The sequence below is a fragment of the Stegodyphus dumicola genome, chromosome 1, assembly GCF_044657685.1.
Source record: "Stegodyphus dumicola isolate Sdum_Otavi_A_Nest chromosome 1, ASM4465768v1".
Taxonomy (NCBI): Eukaryota; Metazoa; Arthropoda; class Arachnida; order Araneae; family Eresidae; genus Stegodyphus; species Stegodyphus dumicola.
Window position 1 is genome coordinate 4,038,275 of NC_140768.1, and position 24,514 is coordinate 4,062,788.

At 35.1% G+C, this 24,514-nt stretch overlaps 1 protein-coding gene across 1 annotated transcript in view; it reads right to left on the minus strand.

Annotated features, from left to right (window-relative positions):
* Positions 1-4,506: 4,506 nt before the first annotated feature.
* The window catches only part of LOC118181484 (uncharacterized), a 137,651-nt gene continuing 117,643 nt past the window's right edge, over positions 4,507-24,514 (minus strand). Inside the window, exons 9-11 of the mRNA XM_085812369.1 lie at positions 18,724-18,875; positions 17,815-18,081; positions 4,507-6,998 (exon numbers count right to left, since the gene is read on the minus strand). Coding sequence (XP_085668495.1) covers positions 5,405-6,998; positions 17,815-18,081; positions 18,724-18,875 — 2,013 coding nt within the window. The 3' untranslated portion in view covers positions 4,507-5,404. The remainder of the gene's footprint in view (positions 6,999-17,814; positions 18,082-18,723; positions 18,876-24,514) is intronic.

Genomic DNA, 24,514 nt, shown 5'->3' on the forward strand with positions numbered 1-24,514 from the left:
TTTCATTATTTACTCTTTATTACCTTTACTTAATTATGCTGGCAAAGCGATATGGGCTTTGCACCCCTGGGCAGCACTTTGATGTCTATTATGCCTTAAAAATTTAAACGACTGGTCAGTGCACCTGTGCTCCGCCCACTTTTGTTATATGCCTCAACTAGTACGCCCACGATATTCTGTTGGCTTCAAGACACGGAGGAAGGAGGATGCTACACCCGTAGCACCTACGAGGAGAAAGTTATGGCAACGTTTTTATGCTGCAGATGTGCAAATTTGTTTTACGATGTGAATGTTATGCTTCAGATATGTTAAATCGCTATTTTACTTAAGTTATGCCACTGTTACATTATGCCACATTGGATATGATTCAGCACTTCAAGTGCCCAGGTTTGTTCCAAGATTTGGATTTATTTTTTCACTTTTAGAATACCCACTTAGGACAGTTATAGATAGGTAAAGCCTTTAGGATCGTATACCTATTAAATAAGCTATAACCTATGAAGTATCTATATTTTGTCATCCAAGCTCAGTCAATGCCCAGCTGGATTACAGCTGTTGTTACTGCCAGAGGTGACAGCTCTGTGTATCGAACTCTGCACCTTCTGAATTTCATGTACTTTGGGGTACACATATCCCAAAGTACATGAAAATTTAATCATGACATTCTCCTGTAAAATTCTGCTGTTTGTTTTCTTTCATGGTGGAGAAATTTTAATGGCCAACAGAATAATTATATACATAAAATCTTTTCCTTTTCAAATCAACATTGACAGTTATTTTCCCTTAAATTTCAGGTTATGTGAAATCTAAGAGAGAAATAAATAACTGTCGATGTTGGTTTGTTATGTTGGCTGTTTGGGGTTTCCATGATTTTCCTTATATATCCAGACTTGTTGGGACTTTGGCGATTCCGGATTAGGGTTTTTTTTCGGTTTATAGATCATCAATTTAAATCTGGTAAGATGGCATGCAGAAATTATAAAATTAAAAATATGAAACCGTAATTTATGAAATAAAGAGCAATTATGATCTAAAGGGTATCAAAATTTACAAAGAAAAAAAAAAAAAAAAAAAAAAAAGCTTAATATTTATTTGTTTACTTTATTAAACATTTCTTTCAATGTAAGTTGTTTAAGCTGCTTCGTTTTATGTGCTAATACTTTCTCTTTACTTCTATAAACAGACATAATTTCTTGTTCAGTTACAAAGTTCGCTGTTCAATTCCTATAATTGCTGTGCTGAGAATACCGACTAACTTGTCAATCGAAATTTTTTTGGTTTCACTAAATTCTCTGTCACTTTCTTCATGCCTTTATCCATTTTTTGCAGCAATTCCACTTTTTGTCTGATGGACATCGAAACTTGCTTTCGCTTTGTAGATCCTTTGGCAGCTCCAGAATCGGAAACTCTTTTTGACATAATCGAAAGTTCAAGCTTACGTTTTAGAAAATTTCTCTAACAGTCTGCAAAAAATAATAAGCCGGATCCAATTAGAAGATTAAGGAACAACGCAATCTGCAATATTAACTAAAATAGATAATTAGATAATTTTAGCCTAGCTTATACCATTTGTTATACATTACATGCACATGCATAAAGGTATTATGCACATGCATAAAGGTATTATGTGCAAACGCTACGCATGCGCAGAAAGTTTGTAGCTTTGAGGTCCGGATTAAAGACTTTGTACTGTATATGTTACAAACCCATCAGTGGCCAAATGGGTAAGATCTGTGAAATTTTAGAAAATTGCTCTAACAGTCTGCAAAAAATAATAAGCCGGATCCAATTAGAAGATTAAGGAACAACGCAATGTGCAATATTAACTGAAATAGATAATTAGATAATTTTAGCCTAGCTTATACCATTTGTTATACATTACATGCACATGCGTAAAGGTATTATGCACATGTGTAAAGGTATCATGTGCAAACGCTACGCATGCGCAGAAAGTTTGTAGCTTTGAGGTCCGGATTATGGACGTCCGGATTAAAGACTTTGTACTGTATATGTTACAAACCCATCAGTGGCCAAATGGGTAAGATCTGTGAAACCTAATCCACTGCAACTGGAATTCAGTGAATGTGCTGGCTGCCTGAATTATTTTCTCCTGATGTAATATAAATATGAACCAGTTTGCCATCGAAATTGTTTTGCAGAGGCTAGGCTGAGTACTTTGCCATAGATAAATAATCTAGTCACATATACTACAATCAGAAAAAAATTACTAATTCAGATTTCCACTCAAAGAAACTACAGTGTTGTTACTAGTATCTATTTTTCAGTGCTGAATTGAACAAAGAAAACATTGATTGACAGGTCATATGCACCATGTGCACAAAAGTCCTTACCCTGCAAACTCTTAATTTTTTTTTTTTTTTTTTTTACATTCTTTCAGTCTGTATACTTGCACTTAGGAAAATTATAAGCTGCAATAATGAAGTAAAACAGCATTAAACAATAGGAACTAACAGAAGCTATATACGAAGGACAAAGCAATGGAAGCGAAAATAAGTCTCTTTTCGTATAATGGCCTCCTGGGGGAAAGTGCCCATTATTTATTGTAACCATTTTAGTCAGGTAAATTAAAATCTTACAGGTATTCAGTAAGAATAATGCATAAAAAAGATTAACTGTAATAAAGAGCAAAATTCAAAAACTATTTTTAGAATTTCTCTATAGAAACATAATAAATGTGAAAGTATTGATGATACAAAGAGGATTCATAATATAATTTTCTATACATTATCTGAATGACAATGACAGACTGTTTTAATGTATGATTTATTGAAATATGATTGTAAATGTAGTTGTTTACGATGTCTCATTCAATGTGAAAAATTTTCTGTATGTCTGAAAAACGTTAACAGCTTTTCCCAATCTTACCGGAATGCCTGTTTTAGAGCGATAAATGATGTTTTGTGATAACCATATTTTCTTTTTGGAGATTTAAATTTTATAAGAAAAGGGAAGAGGGAAAATGCAGAATGCAGTTATGAGATTTTTGAATTATTTATCTTGACACCTGTTATTAATAAGTGGGTAGAATAATTTGGTGTTTCTTTCATTCCATAATAAAATCTTACTTCTTACTTCATGCTGGCCCTACCAGGGACCAAATGTTTAAAGACTGTTGAATATTGATACTTCATCTCAGGTTTGAAGCTAGGCAAAAGGACTGGATGCATGATTGATTTCATTGTTTTCTGAAGTCTCGCATGAATACGAGGCAGTTTCCATTAGAAAGTTCTCCAGGAAGGCATCACTACGCTTAGGCAGACAACCTAACCTTTCTTTAAACTAAATAGCTTTATACTGATATGCGATAAAATTACTTAATGTAAAGGTATGCAATGGATACACACGGTATGCAATGAATACACACGTGAACACTTCACGAGCGATGCTGAAATTACGTTACTTGAATTATACCTAAGAATAAGTTTTCAATGAATATTTAAAGTACTATGAATTTTTTCATAAAGGAACATGGGGCACTCATGCTACATGTGATTTTACACAGTGCGTCTACATAGGACTGAATTCATAAAAAATCAGAATCTAAAACTTTATGATTAATTAGCTTTTTACTTACAAGTATATTCTTTCTAATGCTATGCTTTTTTTATTATGTTCTGAGAGCTTCTGGATACTTTCACTGAAGTCAGCTATTCATTTAATTACATTTCCTGAGCTTCTGAAATAACTTCAAAAGGGGGCCTTTAAAGTTAAGTTCGTTCATTTCGTTACATTTCCTGAACTTCTGAGATATATTCAAAAGGGGGCCTTAAGTTTCAATCCAAGCTACAAAAGGTAGCCAGCAGATGCGCTATCTGGGACGTAAGGGGATACTTAAGAACAGTCATACGTTTCTCTTCCCTTTTGCTGTAGTGTGATAGAGGAAAATTAGGCGACTGCTGAAAGAAAACTTCTGTTGCTACTTGAAATCAAGTCGCCTAAAATGAGTCCCAACTGCACTACTTTTACGTAAGTGTGAAATGTGAACATTGCTACTTGAAATGAGTCCCAAGTGCAGAAATAAAAAATTCTGTTTAAGTTTATCTGTAAGCAGGTGTTTTACAGAATGTAAGATGAGATGTTTTGGTAATTCCTACTGCTATTTAACGACAAGACACTTCATTACGATAGCTTAAAAATTCAGCCATAAAACTTTGTGATACAGATATTGCACAATTGCTGAACTTTCTGCCTCTAGGTTTTGCTTTTCATGTAGCCAGTCGATGAAAATGAAGTCTCCTCTTCTCTCCGTTGATATTAGAGTACACTCATTGGAACAAAAAAAAAAAAAAAAAAAAAAAAAAAAAAGAAGAAGAAGAAAGAAAAGAAGATTAAATTTTGAGAGTAAAGTGATACATTTTTTTGAAGACCATTCTGTATGTAATTTACATCTATAAAGTGTAAAAAATCTGATAAATGTGCTGCAAAAGTATCTACATTATCTGCACGCAAACAACCTTGAAATTTGAAATTCAAAAATAAATCATAATATTTTAGAAAAAATTTATTTTCAAGGGTTAACATTTTGTTCTTGATTATGTTTTAAAATGTAGCGTTACTTTTTTTAAAAAAAATGTTCTTGATATGTTTTACTGCTGCATTTATTTTCAACATGTTATTGTTAACAAGTTAACAAAAACAAAAAAGATGTCCAGTTCTGTCACAAAGGAACATCTTTTATTCCGCTCAATAACAAACCCATTAACTTCCCTGGATTCTTCATGAATCTGTTTTTCTTTTAATACCTAAGGTGATATTTTCTCATGCTTCTTTATAACTATGAGTAGATGCAAATGGAGTTTTCACACAATTTGATAAGGAATGAATCAGATCCCTGATTTACAGGTTAACACTAAGAATGAAAATTCATTCTTAGTGTCGTAAATGAAATCGTTTTTCGCTCTCTATCTGCCACTTCTTTCTTCAGTAAACTTCCAGGGTAATTCCTAAAAGTAAAAGCTGTCAACTTCAGTACACTTTAATGTTTCTGGAGTTGTAACTGGACTTCTTGTAGAAGCTAGTCATTTCCATGCTATTTATAAGAATAAACGTAACCTTAATCTCTCTTTAATCTTAATGAGCTATTGAACAACTTTTGTGTTCAACAAATTTTTAATAACATTTGTGTCATTTTATTCCTGTGAAGAGAATGCCATCCGAATGTTTCTCTTAAACTCAGTTGTGCTTTCTTCTTTACAGTAGATGCTGTTATCCTTCGTGGCTTCCTTGCGCCATAGTTGTCGGAGCTTTGCCTATATTTTATATTAGCTCCTTTCTTTCGCATTTAGTCCGATATGGACTGATTGGGAATCCATTTCGTCTTTCTTCTAAATCCACAATCTCTGAAGATTTCCAGTTCGGATTTTTAATATTCTTTTGTTGAATATCATTTCTTCCCTTTGATGTTGGCACGTGGTATACGGCATTGTGGAGGTTCAGGTGGACTAATAGGCTGAGAACCTTTTTGGTCGCTCATTTCTCTAATGTCTTCTCGGGAATCGGAGATTGTGATTGAAGTGTCTGCTTGAGCACTAGACATAGTAGAAAAAGGATTAGATTCTGTAGTTGGAGATCGTTTCGGGCTGCCTGTAGAGCTTCTTATCGGTTTTATTCCTGGTTTTGGAAAAGAAGGACTGCGCCCTACTTTTGATGGTGTTTGAGGAATGTCTGAAGATGGACTGCTGGGGGTACTTTCCAAAGTAGGAGAGCTAGGCTTCGTACTTTTGAGTGAAATGCCAGCAATTTTCTTTGAAGGTGTGAAACTGCTTTTAGCAAAAACTAAAGTCTCTGGTCGTTTTGGTGGAGGAGGAGATTTTTTTCTAGGATGTGATTTAAGCTTTCTATCATCCGTTGATATTTTTGCTGTTTCAACAATTCTTGCTTGTTGAGGTGATGCTTTCTTGGCGCTTTTAGATGTGGAATGTGATTCTGGTGATACTGACCTGAATGTTTTCTCAGGAGAAACTGATCCTTTTTTAACATATGTTGGGGATGAAGCCTCGGAAGACTTTTCTTTTCCTGGAGGAACAGATACTCGTTTGCTTGGCCTTTCAAGCTTTCCTGAATCAGAACTACAACCACTGGAATGTCCGGAGCTATTGGCTGCTGTTGCTAAATCTAAATGTTCTGATGCTTTTTGTCCATATCGTGTTACCATTATCTGTGGCAATGTATTTCTTCGCGATAGTGATTCAGTATCAGAAGCAGGCTCATCTTGTGATTCATCAGTGCTGATCTTATCTTTAGATGTGAACTGAGGAGGTGGAGATCTTTTCTTCTTAACTTTCTGCTTGGTTTTCATTACTTCTGAAATTTTTTTGAGCGATAAAGCTATAATTGGGTCTCGAATGCTTGGTGTGTCAGATTGTTGAATAATCGGTAAACTGCTTGCCCTAGTCATTTGGCTCTGTAATTGGTGGCCTTTTGACATTTTTTCTTCTTCAGATCCATACCGTTGTAAATCTGTCTGTCGCACCAAGAATGCTTTTCCAGTCGCTAATTGTTTAGCAGATGTAATCTGTTGAGTATAGTAATATGGATGCACTCCTGTTTCTTTTTCTGTTTCTGTAAGCTCTGGTGTTGATAACGTTATCTCAACTTCTGGTTCTTGATAGCTGACGTCCAAAAGAGACTGGTTTACTGATTCATCGTCATCTTTAGTATCTCTGCTAAATCGAACCCCTTTCAGTTTATAGAAAGGAAATGCAGAAGAAAGACGTCTTTTCCTGAACATGCTTTTTAGTTTTTCACGAGGAAACTTGGGTGCTATTTTGGGGCTCAAACCTCTTCGTATATTAAAAGCAGTTGTCGGTTCCTTTACTTCCGGAAAACTTACGGAAGTTTCTGGAATCTGCAAACTGAAAGATCTTTCGACTGTTGGCCTTTGAGTTTCAGTTTGCTCCACTTTCACCTCTTGAAGCACCATCTCATCATCTTCTGCTGTTGCCATGTCAATAACACAAGGAGATGCTTGATTGTATCTGAAAAGAAAACAATAATTTTCCTAAAAGGAATAATCTAATAAGCATTCTTATGATTTCACATTAGTAATTTAAATATAGCTCTGTTGAGATATACACAATAAAGTTAAGAAAGCTGTTTCAAAATATTTTTCATCATTTTTACATAAGTATGGAATTTAGAATGTCCAAGGAAAAAGTACTGTATCTGTAATTGTGTATGTGGAACTTTTATCTGGGATTTTCTGATGTTCGGCAACAAACTTTGAAATTGTAAAATCTAGTGAAGCTTATCGGAAAATTTCGGAACGTTTATGTTACGTTACCGCTAAGTACTTTTTATGTTACATCCACTTGCTTTTACAAATGTTGCCATAGTAATAGTACTGCACTGCCGAGCAATAGTGGATGAAAATCCATAGGTTCCTAGTGACCAACGTTGGTGATAACTTATATAATGAAAGTTGGTGAATATGAGTCTGATGGTCATCAGTGTCCTTCGGTTTCATTCAATTTTAAATATTTATATAAATTTTTCTGTAGGTAATGCTTTACCTCCAGCAATCACCGATGGCCAGCCTGTTGGTCATCAGTGACCTACCTGCCTTTCGATAGGCAACATGTTCTTTGATATAATGATATTTACCTTTCGCTAGGCAACATATTCTTCGATGTAATGATATTTTTAAAACTTATCGTTTTTCCCAAGGCTGGTGACCTGGAAGTTGTCTTCTGGTGACCGTCAGTTCTGGTGATCGCCTATGATAGTTGCCTTTCTGGTACCATTGCGTTTCCATAAAGTATTTTAACTTAAAACTCTATTTTGGGGACCCACTGCTTGATCTAGTGAACCACACCCTTAAAATACTCAAGTATTCTCCGATTTCGTTTTAATTGAAAATAATTTCGTTTTAATTTAAACTTATTGCACCGCGTTAGGGAAGTGGCTTGTGGGTTGACCTCAAGTAATCCCTGACCCGCAGGTCAACGTTAAACTTCATTGGTATTGACAAGCAGTGGTGACGGACAACCTGGATGAAAATCGGTGTGCTTTGAAAATTTTGATTTTAATTAAATTATTAATTAATTTTAATTAAAATATCTATTTAAATTCACGGTTGGGCCCCACAATGATAACCCATGTTTGTGTTGCTAGATCATTCTCAACCTTTTCAGCGGTGATCTGCTCCAATTAAATTTAGATTTGAATAATCTATCTGTATACTGCATTCTCTCACATCTGTGGCTTATGTTGAACTCCAGTGATTTGTAGATTATTGTTAACTTTAAATTGAATTCAGAACAGCTTTGACGGGCGTCGATGTGTTCCGATTTAATTGTAATTTAAATGTTTTCTTTGTTTATTGCACTGCCTGGCATTGGTGACCCAATGTGTTGATGCCAGATGTTACCTAACTTGTTAGGTATCATCTGTCATTCTTATGTAGTTTGTAGCACCATTCTACATTGCACTGCACTATTCTACATTCTGTATTAACTGCGCTATTCTACAGTGATTACCCGCTGGATGATCAATGTAGAATAGTGCAGTTACACCACTACATTGATTAACCGCTTGGGCGGCACTGATAACTTGTAACTTTGATAAGTACTTGTACTGTTCAATTTAATTTTAATTAAAAAAATTATCAGAGCTTATTGCACTGCATACAGGTTATCCTTTCTTTGAACCCATGTGGCGCGTAACCTGTTGATCCCATGTGACCAATAACACTGACTCGCGCCGGTAATTTAATTTTAGCAGCGTCGTTTTATAATTTTGATATCAGAAATGTCCTTAGCGGAGTCATTTCTAAAATCATTGCATTGTTACGTCTTGCTGCCACTAGCCTTGTCAAGTATTTCTACTGCATTAAATATAACGTATTTATCTTACATGTACTTCTTGCATGAGCAGTTCTCAAAATGTTATCTTTCGACATAGACCTTTGATTTATTTTTCGAATTTAATCAATCTGTAATTGCTTAATCAATTGAAAGATTGATGAATTGTTGAATATTTGTCAATAATATAAATATTATAACCCTTTAGATATACAGGGTGGTTATAATTAAAGTTCCACTTTGAAATGGCCATAAAAGGAAAACTACTGCACCAAATGTTATCAAACTTGGTAATCGTGTAAGAAAGGTCATGGAAATTTATTTTCCGCGAAATGGCGCTGTATGCAAACGAATTTCGTTTAACAATATTGCATTTTCCGAAAGCAAGTTAAATCGTATTACTGCATTCTCAGCAGAAGCTCTTAGCATATCAGGAGGAATGTTACGGACATGTCGGTGCATCCAGTGCCGTAGCTAGGGTGGGGTAAGGGGGGACATCCGTCCCTGGGCGCAACATCCAGGGGGCGCCACATTGATGATAAACATATCAGAATGGAATGTTTTCCATCCTTGGAACACAGAAAGGGGCGCAAAATCTTTACGTGTTCCAGGGTGCTGAAAACCTTAGCTACGCCTCTGGGTGCATCGCATCTTTCAGTTCCGCCAAATTGTTTAGATTACCAACATAAACAGTGCTGCTGTAAGCCAATTACATGCCAATGAGATTTTGCATAATCCCGCAAACAGTTTCGTTTTAGAAACGACTAAAAAAGTTTTAAACCGATATCTTCATGTCTTAGGGCCGAATTCATGCTTCGAAAACCACAAATTAGCAATCTGTAAGAAAACGATTTCCGGAATGCACACACTTTTGCGAGTGATTTGCAATCTCACATTTTCTTATCGTTAATTTATTGTTTTCATCGACGGATTTCTCCGTTACACTGATGACGCACTCGACCTCTATCGTTTTTAACGCCTTTAAATGGTAATTTTGTTTAGGTCAACGTTTCTTAAGGATCAACGTTAACGTTTCAACATGTTAAACCTTGTAACAAAAGGTTAAGTTAGATTCCGACCCTTATTTCATTTAACAATGATGTATATAGCGCCATTTCCCCTTGGTGTTGAGTTTTTGAACTTTGTTTTTTCACAGAGAATAAATTCCCATGACCTCCTTTACACAATTACCAAATTTGATAACATTTGGTCAGAGTCGTAGCTAGGGTTTTTAGTGCCCAGGGACAACTGCTGATTTCGCGCCCCCTACTGCTTGCCAAGGATGGAAAACATTTAATTCTAAAATGTCGTAACATCAGTTTGTCGCCCCTTGGATTCTGCGCCCGGGAACAGATGCCCCCTCTAGCTACGCCCCTGCATTTGGTACAGTAGTTTTCCTGTTATGACCATTTCAAAGTGGTGTGTATTTAATTGGTGTATTTAATTATAGCAAAGCACACTAGGGCTATCTGCCTAAGGGGAGGGATGCCTTCGTGGAGGACTTTCTAAGGGAAACTGGCTCGTATACACGTTACACATGGGGAAAACCACGAAAACACCCATGCAGCCAGCCCGTTCGCGGGATTCGAACCTCGGACCGAACTATCAGTGTTCAGCGACTTTACCGCTCGGCCGCTGGTGGGCCCATTTCAAAGTGGAACTTATATTTATAACCACCCTGTATATTTTGCATACAACAGATGCATCAATAGTGATTTGGTTTCCTTTTTTTTTTACGTTTTTCCATTATCTAAATACCCGCCATAGAACCTTCTCTCGTTTTATTTATGGTTTAAAGTTCTTTCAGGTTTTATCTAGTAGAGTATTATCAGTAACATAGGCAAAATACAATGAACCCTCTTTGGGGGACACATTTCTAAGACACTTACTCGGAAAATGACCTGTATTTCTGATTAAATAAATAAATATCGAAACTGAATATATCTGTTTAAAACGACCACTTTTCCAGAAGACCAAGTCTTAGCAGGGATGAGTGAATTTAATGACTTTACATATTATCACATTTGACAAATCAAGTATATATATTTTATAAGCGTTAATCAGAATAACGTATTAAAATCATATGAAATAAATTAAAAGATATTTTAGCAAGTAAAAGAGACAGTAAAAAATATTTCTGTTTGAAGATTTAAATAAGTTTTATGCAGTGTATAAATAACATTGATAAGTGCGCTAGATTTCCATTGAAAGTTTTAAGTAACACAATTTTATATTCTAATTATTTTAAAATATAATGCATATGAATTAAAATAATAATACTTTTTTAGATGATTTTAATATATTTTTGAGACGTCATGTTCTTTTTAAAAGTTTCCTATTTATCTATACATTAAGTGTATTTAAAACAATTGTGTATTACTTATTTAAAACAATTGTGTATTATGGTGATTTAATCACATTACGCAAGGAGGTTAGAATAGATGGAGTAAGCATGATGTCACAAAAATTAAGCCAAGAAATGTCAGCGAGAAGACGTCACGGCTTATGGCTGTCATACTGCGTACGAATAAGACTTCGAAACATATTGTTAAATTTATTAAGTTGACTTATAATTTAAGCTACCATTTACACTTCTGCATGTAACGAGATTTTTATTAAATTTGAAATAGTAGTTATTTGCAATTCTTGCGATTTTTTTTTTTTTTTTTAATATAAACTAAGTAGAAAATCAATTATGTTAAGTATTAAAATTAAAACGGGAGACTTATAAATGTTCAATGATGTAACAACACCAATTAGAATGTAAACGAAACCAAGTAGAAGTTCGCCTATGACAGAGGCCATGATAGGTTGTGACATCATACCGTGACATGTCATGGTTTCATTTTCATTGCGCGGGGTATACGGAGAAGGGTTACTCCATTTAAATTCTAACCTCATTGACTTTGCATCCAAAAATGCGAGAAACATTCGAGGAATTTGATTTTGAATGTTAAATAAGTATCGAAACCTTCGAATTACTTTAGAATTATAACAACAGTATTATCACTTGGCGAAAAATTTATGTCGTTGTTGTTTGGTGCGCCGGCGAAACGGCGGAAAAAATATTAAATCGCATCTTGAATAATTAATCTTTTTGTTTAATAAATAAATCATCACATGCAATAGTGCGACATGTAATAATGTGTGTAATAGTACGATAGAAAATTTTTGATTTATTTACTTTTCTGATTTTATGAATTTTAAATTGATCGTCTGAAAATTGTGCGGTAGATTTATTTTTAATTTGCTGAATAATGGCAGGTGTGAAAATCATTATTGCTCAAACTTAAGAAGTAATGTTTGGTGTTATGGTGTCTGAAAGCTACATTATTCTACAGAATTAATTCTACTAAAGGTAAGCAGAATCGATGCATTCTCTAATGAGTAATTATGATGCTTTTGGATTCTCCGTGCGTTAATTTTATTAGATTTATTTACATACATTGTTACATTTCGCTGCAAACAATGAATAGAATTCGATATATATTGAGGAGATATTATACTACTTAATTCTATGTTAGGTAACTAATTATTAGTTAATAACTTAAGTTAATAAAAGTTATATCTAATTATTAATTAATGATAGCTGAATTCAGTTTTAAGTTTTTAGTTCATTTTTATAATTTTTATATGTGTTAAATTTATAAAGTAGAATACGTATATTATCATGAATGCTTAGAATGTAAAATATAGTGTTGCTATTGCAGCTAAGAACAAAATATTACAGTTGTTGCTATTGCAGCTGGCATTTATAAGGAATTCTTCGATTTTTTTTTTTTAAATTATATTTATTTATTTTTTTACATTATTATAAAGAGTGATCTGATTCTAAGGACAGGATCATGGCATGACACAAAATCAAGAATTCTGTTTTACGCAAATTAGTGGAACCTCGGTTCACGAATGTATTAATTGCTGAAAGCCGTTCATCACTCGAAATATTCTGAAGCTAAAACTATTTTTCCGTAAGAACTAATGTAAAACAGAAGTTCGTGGAGCATAAGTGTTATTGGGTATTTAAATTATTGCTACAGCACTTTTTCTGTCTCAAAACAGCATTTTGCTTTGAATCACTATGAAAGTCTGAATCACATTTCAAATTGTTGCCACCAAATATTGTCGTCCTGTATTTAAATAAATTAAATAATGAAGAATCTGCATGAATGTATGTATATTTCCAGCACCGTGAAAAAACGGCGGTACGTAGAGCCATCAAATTTTGAATAACGTAATCCTCCACTCGAACATGGGCATCTGGAAGCCCGAATTTTGAATTTCGAATTTGTGAATCCACAGGGCTTTAGCCCAGCAGGGCTATTACTTTCGTTTTTGGCATTTTGCGTTGAAAAATGTAAATGTCGGTTCATTTTTCAAATTGTTGCTTCCAAATATTATCGCCCTGTGTTATATTTAAAGAAATTAAATAATGAAAAATTTGCATCAATATATGTATGTTTCTCGCACTGTGATAAAACAACGGTGCCTAGAGTCATCAAATTTTTAATAACGTAATCTTCCACCGAATATGGGCATCTGGAAGCCCTAATTTGGAATTTGAAATTTGTCTTACTATCGATTGCATATTTTGTAACATTTCAACGAATTTTTGATTAACAAACTCAACTATTTCAAAGCTAGCAATGGCAAAACTGTACGGGGGATAAAAAAAATAAAAATATCTCCAGCGCGCGAGACTGTGTATCCGAAATTCTAAAGATATGCTCATTTTAAAATTATTTGCGATATTGCTCTTGAATTGAATTTTATGGTTTAAGTACAAAGAACATTTAATAAATAAAGGTAACACACAAAAGATTAAAAAACTTCCTTTGGACGTAATGTAAAATCTGAAAGCTTTCAGATTTTTTTTAGTATTATTTCTTTATTGTGTATTTCATGTTTTGTAAAACTAACGAATTTTTGATTAATAAACTCAACAATTTCAAAGCGAGCAATGTTAACATTGTACGAAAAAAAACATTTTTATCTCCAGTGCGTGAGACTCTCTATCAGAAATTCTAAAATCAAGTTGTTTTTAAATATTTTTATTTCAAAGGTACATTAGGCCAAATACGTGTGTGTGAATGAAATATATATATATATATATATATATATATATATATATGCAATGCCCCTTTGAGCCTAATATAAAATCAAAGCTTTAATTTTTTTTTTTTTTTTTTCCCTCTGTTAAAAATGATACATAGAATGGTTGAAACAGATTTTTATTTATCATACTTATGGTATAAAACAATACTTCATGCGAAATATCTTTGAGAAGTTTAAGTAAAATGATTTGAAAATGATTCACTTTCTTACGTAGATGATCAAGGAATTTTTTATAATTATTAGAAGCTAAATGAAAGATCTTATGCATCATCGATTGATAACTACGTGCTTTTGTATTTTTTAACTATAGTTGTTATGGATATGATTTTACAGCTGAGTGAAAACAATAACACTACTTAAGTATTAATAACTGTATTGAACATGACTGATAGCCATGTTTTCTAATTGCATCCTCAAAAGATCAAAATTATCTAGAAATCTAAGTTGTTGTTTTAGGAAGGTAATTCGGCATATTAATATAAAATTGAGACTGAAAGATTAATTCTCCTAATTCTTCAAAATATGGTATAAAATCTTCCTTAAAAGCGCTCTTTCATTTGATGCAGTAAAGAGTGAATGTAGGTAGTATGGGTCGCAAGAAACTAACCCGTAATTAATTTAACAATTACCAGAGAGGCGAATCGTGGATATCTTCCTACCTTTATTATTTTGAGTGAAAATATTATTAATCGAAGTTTATACATTTTATTTTAAAATAAAATTAGTAATAATTTCTGTAATTAAAGTATTTGCGAAAAGTTCGATATACTTGCAGTTATAGACTGAAAATAAGGTAAGTAATTTTGTGAAAATTATTTCACTATTGAGTGTGAAAAGATTCTGTAAGTGTAAATTCGTTTTTCAATACCTATTATGGAGCGAATTTTAAAATTTGTTTAGCAGTGTCATAAAGAAACCAAAGAAATAGAAAAAGCTCGTTTTGGTGAATAATATTTTCATACTAATTGAGAAAACACTTATTAAATTTACAGCTAGCCACACGAAAGTATTAATTATCCATAGCTCTGCGAAGTTTCTATATAAAGATACGGAATTTTAAGTTAAACTATTAAACCATACGAAATATATTAATTGGAATTTTGAATCTATTAACACCACACAAAAAGTTAGATTTTGTATTTGTAGAAACCTTCCAAACAATATTGAAAGTGTTTCCGTAAAATTCTGTAATCGGAAGCATATGTATTTAAAGAAATAAAGTCTGTACCACCGTTTTCGAACCTCATTTATAAGTTTTCTGAATAAATTGTATAGCTTTAAGGTTACAAATTATTTTTTTGAGTTACACTGTTTTAATGTAAGCATTTGGGTCGAACATATAAAAGTTCTGCGGCCTTTTTTTCTATGTAAGGCCCACCAGCGCCCGAGCGGTAAAGTCGCTGAACACTGGTAGTTCGGTCCGAGGTTCGAATCCCGCGAACGGGCTGGCTGCATGAGCGTTTTCGTGGTTTTCCCCATGTGTAACGTGTATACGAGTCAGTTTCCCTTAGAAAGTCCTCCACGAAGGCATCCCTCCTCTTAGGCAGATAGCCCTAGTGTGCTTTGCCATAATTAAATACATCTACATCTTTTTCTTATGTAAAATGGTTTCCTGAAAAAGTCCAACTTATGAGAACTAGAAAACGCTCCAGGAAGTTCATAATTACCGATATTTTAAAATGATTATAGTCTACAAAATCAATAACGACTAAGAAATTCAGCAAGATAAAATCACGACTTTATATTAAAGAAACTGTATTATAAGCACTCGTTTAATATAGCTTACACGTTAATCTTATGCCTTTTTTCCAACTGTATATGTAATTTAAAATTTCATTGTGTCTGTAATATACTTTTTACTTTTGGATTTCATTTGGGGAAAATAATTATTAATAATACATAATTAAGAATAATCGATGTGGAGTTTGAGATTTATAGTTACAGTTTAAATTCAAAATTTACCTTTAATTTGATCAAAATTATTACTTTTGAAACGAAGGTTAACTCTTGCGTATGGTTATAGATAATCTGCATTGTGCTTTAATTTTCGTCTTAGAACTAATTAATTATTGTCTCAGATCACTATTTAAATTTCTGAACAGGATATTTCACTCTTCTAGAAACGCCCATTAATTAACAAGATAATATTACTAACTGACGGCCTTGCGATTTCGCTTAAATTCTTCATAACTAAAGAGGACCTTACCGTGAATTTGTATGTAAAAACAGAGCACGCTTTTCTCAAAATCAGTCGAGACGTGAGTTCTAAATAATATTCATATTATTTAAGTTCCGCTGTAGAGTAATTAGGTTAATTGGAAGCAGAAAAGATGAAAAATATGCAACCGCCTTCGCCGGGAATCGAACCACTGATCTCTGGATACCGGCCCAGCGTGCTACCGTTACACCACGAAGGTACGCTAGGGAAGGGGGAGAAATACCTTATATACTCCCCTTTTTAAAGGGCGACTAGGGTTTTAGGGGATTTAGTCGCCATCATCCACAACCCTTTTAGTTCGAGCGCCACTTGTAGAGTCATTAGGTTAATTGGAAGCAGAAAAGATGAAAAATATGCAACCGCCTTTGCCGGGAATCGAACCATGAACCTCTGGATACCGGTCCAGCATGCTACCGTTACACCACGAAGGCACGCTTGGAAAGTGGGAGAAATACCTTATACCTCCTTTCTCAAAAAGCGTTGATGGCCTGATGATGTTAAGTTATTTGAATAGCACTGGATAAGTTGAATAAATGATGGCTTATCGCAATTTAAACTTTTATTCATAATATGTGTTTCTGAAATATATAAGGGAGAAAACTGTGGGTTCATACAATATTGCAGATGATATAATAATAGAGAATTTAATGAAGTTTAATAGAAATGTATTTTTCCTTGAAATTTTTTTTAATGTTACTTCGAACGAAATTTTAATCGTGATTAGCGATTACTTTAATGTGTTCATGATGCCATGTGTTTTGAACATTTTTAAAATAAATATTATCTATAAGTTGTAAGTAAATTTGTGAGATAAATAAGTAAATAAGTAAATAATTTAATTTGTGAGATTTGTGAATAATTTAATTTGTCATAGTAATTTGTGAGATAAATAAGTAAATAATAAGATAAATAAGTAAGATAAATTAGAACAGAGTAAATCAATTTACTTTCTGCACAAAATTTTGTACTTTTTTCTTCTGTTCCTTTAAAAATAATAAATTTCCTTTCAAAATAAAATAATACTAAAGAATTACCTTGGCAGCCCCAGGATTCGAAATGAAAACTTGTAACTAGTACCAATGCGCGTTAACTAACCACTGAGGCTTGTAGCGAAAGTAGAAACTTAAATAACACACCAATATTACGCACAATTTTAGCTTCGATTATCTTGCTTTATTCTGAGAGGTTTTGAGGTTTAGTTGATTACGGCAAAGCACACTAGGGCTATCTGCCTAAGGGAAAGGAGGCTTTCGTGGAGTTCCAAGAAAAACTGGCTCGTTACACATGGGGAAAACCACGGAAACGCCCATGCAACCAGCCCGTTCGCCTACTATCGAACCCAGGTTGGAACTACTAGTGTTCAGCGGTTTCATCGTTCGGCCGTTGGTGGGCCTTATTCTGAGAGGTGTTACTTTCTTTTTACGCGTATGATCATTTTTAATGTCCTCTTTAATATGCAGAATTTGAGTGAAATTGATACAACCAAAAGAGTGCGTTCATTTTGTTAAAGCTCTCTTATTAGTGCATATTGTTGCTTTCGGATACTGCTGTTGTCTGTTTTCCTTCTCCCTTTTTATCATTGCCCATACTAACTCCCAGTTTAATATTTTCAAATTCATTCTATAAGACTTTAACTAAGAATTGAAAGGGGCATGATCTTACCCCAAGGTACCTGAAGCATTTTGTGTGGCCGACGTCGAAAGGTTAGGCAAAGAACATTTCCATTCAGAGTCCAAAGAAGCGATGGATCTATTATCCAAATTAGTGAAACTGCTTGCTGGACTGACACCTTTATGATTAGACCCCCTGCTATGGAATAGAGTGTATACCGATGGTCGTCTAGGGCCCATATTCTCGCTAACTGTTTCTCCGTCGTCTTCTTCTTCTGACATATCTGGAAGGACCATTCCTTGTTGCTCCATTGGAACTCTACAATAGAAATTCATTGTAAATACATTTTCTAAATGCAATTATGCAAGAATATTTTAGTCATAATAATTGAAAAAAATGTAGTAAAGTTATAAGTACTTATTCATATTTAAAGAAACCGTTTTTTATAAAAGCTTTGAAATGTTCATTTCCCGCTTCTAAAATTTGCCGTTAGTCGGAAAAGATTGATAGCATCTGATGAACGCCGCTATATAACATTAAGGTGCATTAAATGCCTAGAGAATAAGTGGAGACGATTTATTAACTTGATAAATCTTGGTAAACTTTCTTGCTGTCTATAAAGAGATTAAATGAATCCCTATTCTATAGCAATATTGTTAGTTAATTGTTGGAGCTATATGGGTTAAGTATGCAATAATTGATTCTTACGTTTCAGTCGGGGAGTTAAATACAATTAATTAGACAGCTACTACTTGCAACTTTTATGAACTGTTTGAAAAGTGAACCAATACTGTCTTTAATCTTAATTCTCGTTTTGTTACTTTTTGATTTATTAGCAAAGAAAAATAATGCATGCTTTGAAACGTAATAAATTAATGCTGTTCTTATCTCCTGATTTAAATTCCTCCCTCTGAATTGTTTTGCCGTTTAAGAGAGCCAGAGGGATGCTTTTCTACTCACTGCATATAAGCCACTGATCCTCGATAAGTTTTCTTCTTGTAACCCTTAGATGCCTCTGTATAGGGAATCTTGACATCAAGTTCATTATAATAAGTGTCTTTTACCAGAGGCGGAGGAGTGCCGTTAAGAGTGTCTACCCCCAAATAGGATACCTAAAGGAAACAAAAATAAATCATTTTGCATAAGAAATTCTATTACATTACCAAAGATTAGATTTTAAGATATCCTTAGCTAAATGTTTTTATGCCCCTTTTAACCTGAGAGATATGTAGTTTAAAGCTAGCATTAAACGATCCTTACTTAAATATTCGAACGACAAGTATAAAATCATATTTATATGTAAACGCAATTAACGTATTTAAAATGAAAAAATTTAGTTACGGCTCGATAAAATTTCGTTAGTAAATTTACATTATACACTGAAGTGACAAAAGTCATGGGATACCTCTTAATATTTTGTCGGTCCTCCTTTTGCCGGGCGAAGTGCAGCAACTCGACGTGGCATGGACTCAACAAGTCGTTGGAAGTCCCCTGCAGGAATATTGAGCCATGCTGCCTCTATAGACGTCCATAATTGTGAAAGTGTTGACGGTGCAGGGTTTTGGGTACGAACTGACCTCTCGATGATGTCCCATAAATGTTCGATGGGATTCATGTCGGGCGATTTAGGTGGCCAGATCATTCGCTGGAATTGTCCAGAATGTTCTTCTAACCAATCGCGAACAACTGTGGCCCGGTGACATGGCGCATTGTCATCCATAAAAATCCCATCGTTGTTCGAGTACGTGAAGTCCATGAATGGCTGTAAGTGATCTCCAAATAGCTGAAGGTATCCATTTCCAGTCAATGATCGGTTCAGTTGCACCAGAGGACCGAGTCCATGCCATGTAAAAACAGCCAGACCATTATGGAACCACCACCAGCTTGAACAGTGCCTTGTTGACAACTTGGGTCCATGGCTTCGTGGGGTCTGGGCCACACTCGAACCCTACCATCAGCTCTTACCAACTGAAATCGTGACTCATCTGACCAAGCCACGGTTTTCCATTCGTTTAGGGACCAACCGATATGCTCAGGAGCACACGAGAGTCGCTGCAGGCGATGTGGTGCTGTCTGTAAAGGCACTCGAGTCGGTCTTCTGCTGGCATAGCCCAAGGAAGACAAATTTCGCCGCACTGTCCTATCGGATACGTCCCTCGTACGTCCCACATTGATTTCTGCTGTTATTTGACGCAGTGTTGCTTGTCTGTGAACATTGACAGCTCTACGCAGACGTCGCTGGTCTCGGTCGTTAAGTGCAGGTGGTCGGCCACTGCGCTGTCCATGGTGGGATGTTATGCCTGAAATTAGATACTCTCGGCACACTCTTGACACTGTGGATCTCGGAATGTTGAATTCCCTAACGATATCCGAAATGGAATGACCCATGCGTCTAGCTCCAAAACTACCATTCCGCGTCCAAAGTCTGTTAATTCTCGTCATGCGGCCATAATCACGTCAAAGCCTCTTCACATGAATAACTTGAACACAAATGAAAGCCCTGCCAAAGCACTTCGCATTTATACATTTTCTACGCGATACTACTGTCATCTGTATATTTGCATATTACTATCCCATGACTTTTGTCACTTCAGTGTATAGTTTCATTATTTTAGGAATAACGTTAAGCTACTTAAGTTACTTATTTTATGTGTGTATTTTGCTTTACAAACTTGAAGTATATTCCGCACAAATGTTCTGTTTTTAATGAGAGACGCATCTTTAATCGAAACATACATACAGCGGAAAGAGACCCTATAAAATAGAAGATTCCAAAGGTAAATCTTTACACAAAAATTGATAGATGAAGTATTGTTACCAAATTTGTACATATATAAATAATTTTAGTGAAATTATATTGAAATTCTTTTTTTTTTTTTTTTTTTTTTTTTTTTTTTTAATTGAGCAACATGAAAATTTAAAGAACTGAAGCTTTCAGAAAAATAAGATTACAGGAAGTCTATTTAACATTGAAGTGAATGGCTGTCTCGCTAAATTGGTGAGATATCGCCAAGCTAACGATGGTTTTGGAGACTAATTTTAGGCGCGAAATTTGGCGATAAATCGTTAAAATTCACCAAACTTAATGACCACTTGGCGACTTTATCATCCGGTTTGTGTATAACTATAATGGGTATTGTAATTGAACAAATGTAATTGATCACTATATGCAACTGTAATCGTATCCGGTCCTTAGATGTAACTTTAACGGTATATGTCTTCCAGTAATTTCGAGAAATGGAATTTACTAGAGGTTTCTCGGCGGCCGGGTGAAAAACTATATAAGAGCGGACACAACATCTGCTCTTAGTTATTAGTTCAGAGCTGAATTCGAAGTATTGAGATATCCGTGTTAGCTTCGCTCTTTAGATGTCCTTTGCATTGTGTTGTGTTTAACGTTCTTGGTAGTTTGAAGTGTAATTACTAATTGTACTCTGTAATACTGAAAAGAGATGTACGAGTATTTTTGTGGAAAGTTCCAGGACTATGAAATGTTCCTTTTGGTAAAATAAACTTTATCAAGCTATCATCAATTCTGTGTGCGTTCAATCTATTACAAACCTTACGCACGCACTAAATTTTGGTGTTAGAAGTGGGACTGAATGCCGGTTGCAAGAGAGATAGTGCAGCAACGAAGACAGCTAGTGGCAGCCTTTGCTGCATTCAACGAAGAGATGGTGGTGGTGGGGTGTATGGTGTATTGAGAATAGGGCAAAGCACACTAGGGCTATCTGCCTAAGGGGAGGGATGCCTTTCGTGGAGGACTTTCTAAGGGAAACTGGCTCGTATACACGTTACACATGGGGAAAACCACGAAAACGCCCATGCAGCCAGCCCGTTCGCGGGAATCGAACCTCGGACTGAACTACCAGTGTTCAGCGATTTTACCGCTCGGCCGCTGGTGGGCTCAACGAAGAGATGAAAACTGTTCAAGAAAAGTTGGAAGAGTCCATCGAATCAGTTCAAGAAAAAATTTAAGCAGGTGAAGAGGAACTGAAAAGACAAATTACCTGCATAGTGAAAACAAATTTGAAGCTATGGAAGGTATAACAAACATGGTTGAAAATAAAATTGGAGAAATTGAAGAAAGAGTTTCTGCCGTCCAGCAGCAAATCGTATAACAAATAGATAACAGAATTTTTACTGCGTTCGCCAAGGAAGTTGAAAGTTTAAAGAAATCCGGAACGACAGCTGGTCACAATTCTAATGCCTTTAAATTGGAGCCTATGTCGTCCCCACTCTCTCTAAGCTATCCACATATGATGGAAAGACCTCTTTGCAAGTGTACAAGATGCAGTCTGTATAGTGGCAAACGAAAATTGGATGGGATTACGAAACTAAAGCCTGCCATCTCGCCGCTTCTCCGAGAGCAGACGCAACGGATATCCTTCAAACTGTTACAAAAATCCAGAAGCTAGACTTCGAAGTTATATCCGTCGCGTTGGAGCTGCGCTTTGGGGAGAATTATTTAAAACATTATAGCGGACTTCAGTTAAAATCTCGCCAACAGAAGCAATCCAGGAGCTCGCCATGGCTCTTGAAAGGCTGTCTCATCTTGCGTTTTCGGATTGTCCAACAGAAGCAAGGGAAATACTGTCCCTGCAGTACTTCGTTGATGGCATCCAGGATCATGATGTACAGAAAGCCCTGAGAATGACGGATTTCAAGGATTTACAAAGCGCTTTAGTGTATGCCATGAAATTCGGGACAGCCCATCAAGAAACTCGCAGAGACCAACACCCAATCAGAAGTGGTCAAGTCCAGGAGCCAGTGGATATACTGACTGCTCGTCTAGACGATTTAACCAAGCAAGTCAGTACAATGAGAAACTCCATTTTAAAGCGCTCCAGATTTCTTCAGTGAGTGGCAGCAGTAATGGACTGTTAATCATCGGACATCATCCATCCTTGTTACCATCATACGAAACGATTTGGAAGGTAAACGCATCTGTACGCTGCACTGCGTTACCCTCCAGACTTTTTCCGGGGATAAAATCGACATCGTTTTAAAATTAAACATTAATATCACATTAGGGAGTGACGCATACCATCACACCGTATATGCAGCAAATATTCGAGACCCTTGCACACTCGGATTAGACTTTCTAAGAAAATACAGAAAGAAAATTCTAAAAATTAACGAACTGCCTTTTGCCTCTGAGTACATAACCCTGTTTGGAATTAAGGGAGAAGAAGTTAAATCTGTTCGCCAAATAATAGCTCAAGATGATATCACAGAATAGAATTTTTACTTCCTGGATTCATAGCTGAAAACAGAAATTTCCAATACGGTGTCGTAGATTATCCCGAAACTTGTAACAGTCCGAAAGGAATACTAGTATAGCCTCAGCACTTGTCGGCCTATCGAGGACAGTTATCCCGGTGAGAGTTGGCAATGCAATTAATAAGCCATTAGAAAAGGTGGAGTGGTAGCAGCATGTACTCTAGTGACCTTCATTAAACGAAAGAGTAAACCCTCTAGAACCTGTGTCTAATATCGGAGATATTGGCAGAATGCGCAACCTTAGCGCTTAGTTGTAAGTATGGCTTCCTGTCCGGGGATTCCTGCCTAGGACGTGCAGTCCTTGAGAAGAATCCTGTTACGAATTTTGTATATTTATAAATAGTTTTAATGAAATTATATGTGAAATTCTAGTCTTTCTTGTACATGTAACATGAAAATCTAAAGAAGCATAATGCTCTACAGAAAAATAAGAATACAGGAGCAAGTCTATATTTAGCATTTAGCCATTAGCTATAGCGAGATATAGCCAAGTTGGCAGTGGTTTTCGGCAACTAAAATGTCGCCAAAATTGGCGACATTTTGTTTTGGTCCCTGTATAACTGTAATTGTTATTGCAATTGATCTCAAGGAACAAATGTAAGTTTCTAATCCCCCAGGGTCTGGATTTCAGTTGCAGTTTGTGATTGAATGTTTACATTTTGGTAGAGCAAATTAATATTACCTACCTATGGAAGCGATTCCCTCGTGGTGGACTTCTCTGGGGAACTGGTCCATATTCCTATATTAGAAAAGGCGAAGAGAGAAAAAATGCTTTCGGTTTGGACGCACTCAGTTGAGTATTAAGTTTTGCTATACTTTGTTTATATTCGCTGTACTATTTATATTTGGGGTATAAATTCATGATATCTTCACTTGTAAAAACTGTTACTATTTAGAATTGTAAACGAGATTCAAAACGTTTGGTTAATTTTTTTTCCCTTCTGCCATGTTTATTCACAAAGTTTATCACGAAATTCTAATACTCAAAAATATTAACTCAGTATCTGAAAACACTACAAAATGTTAAGTTGCTTAATTTAATCCTTGATTGGCTGCGGATTGAAGAATATGTTGAAGATGAGAATGGAAACGACTTACTAAACAATTTAAAATGGAATCCCAAGGTTTTAAGACTTTTATTTTAGAAAACAAATAAGATGCTTTTATATATTTAAAATAGTGATTTGTAAGATTTCAATGATGCAATCAACAGGATATTATAAGCCTTATTTTTATGATCTAATTTTATGGCTTGTATTCGGTGAACTGTTCTGATCCTTAAGATATTATGAGATGAATAAGCTTTAAGGCGTGAGTTGCCTGCTTTAGTTATTGTTAAGTTATTATTTATTGTCACTTAATTATTATTCCCAACGTTAGCAGTAACATCAGCATCTTGGCAGAGTTTAACGCTTTCGCTTATTCTAATAGTTAGAGAATCAGAAGTATTCTTTCTAGTATTACATAT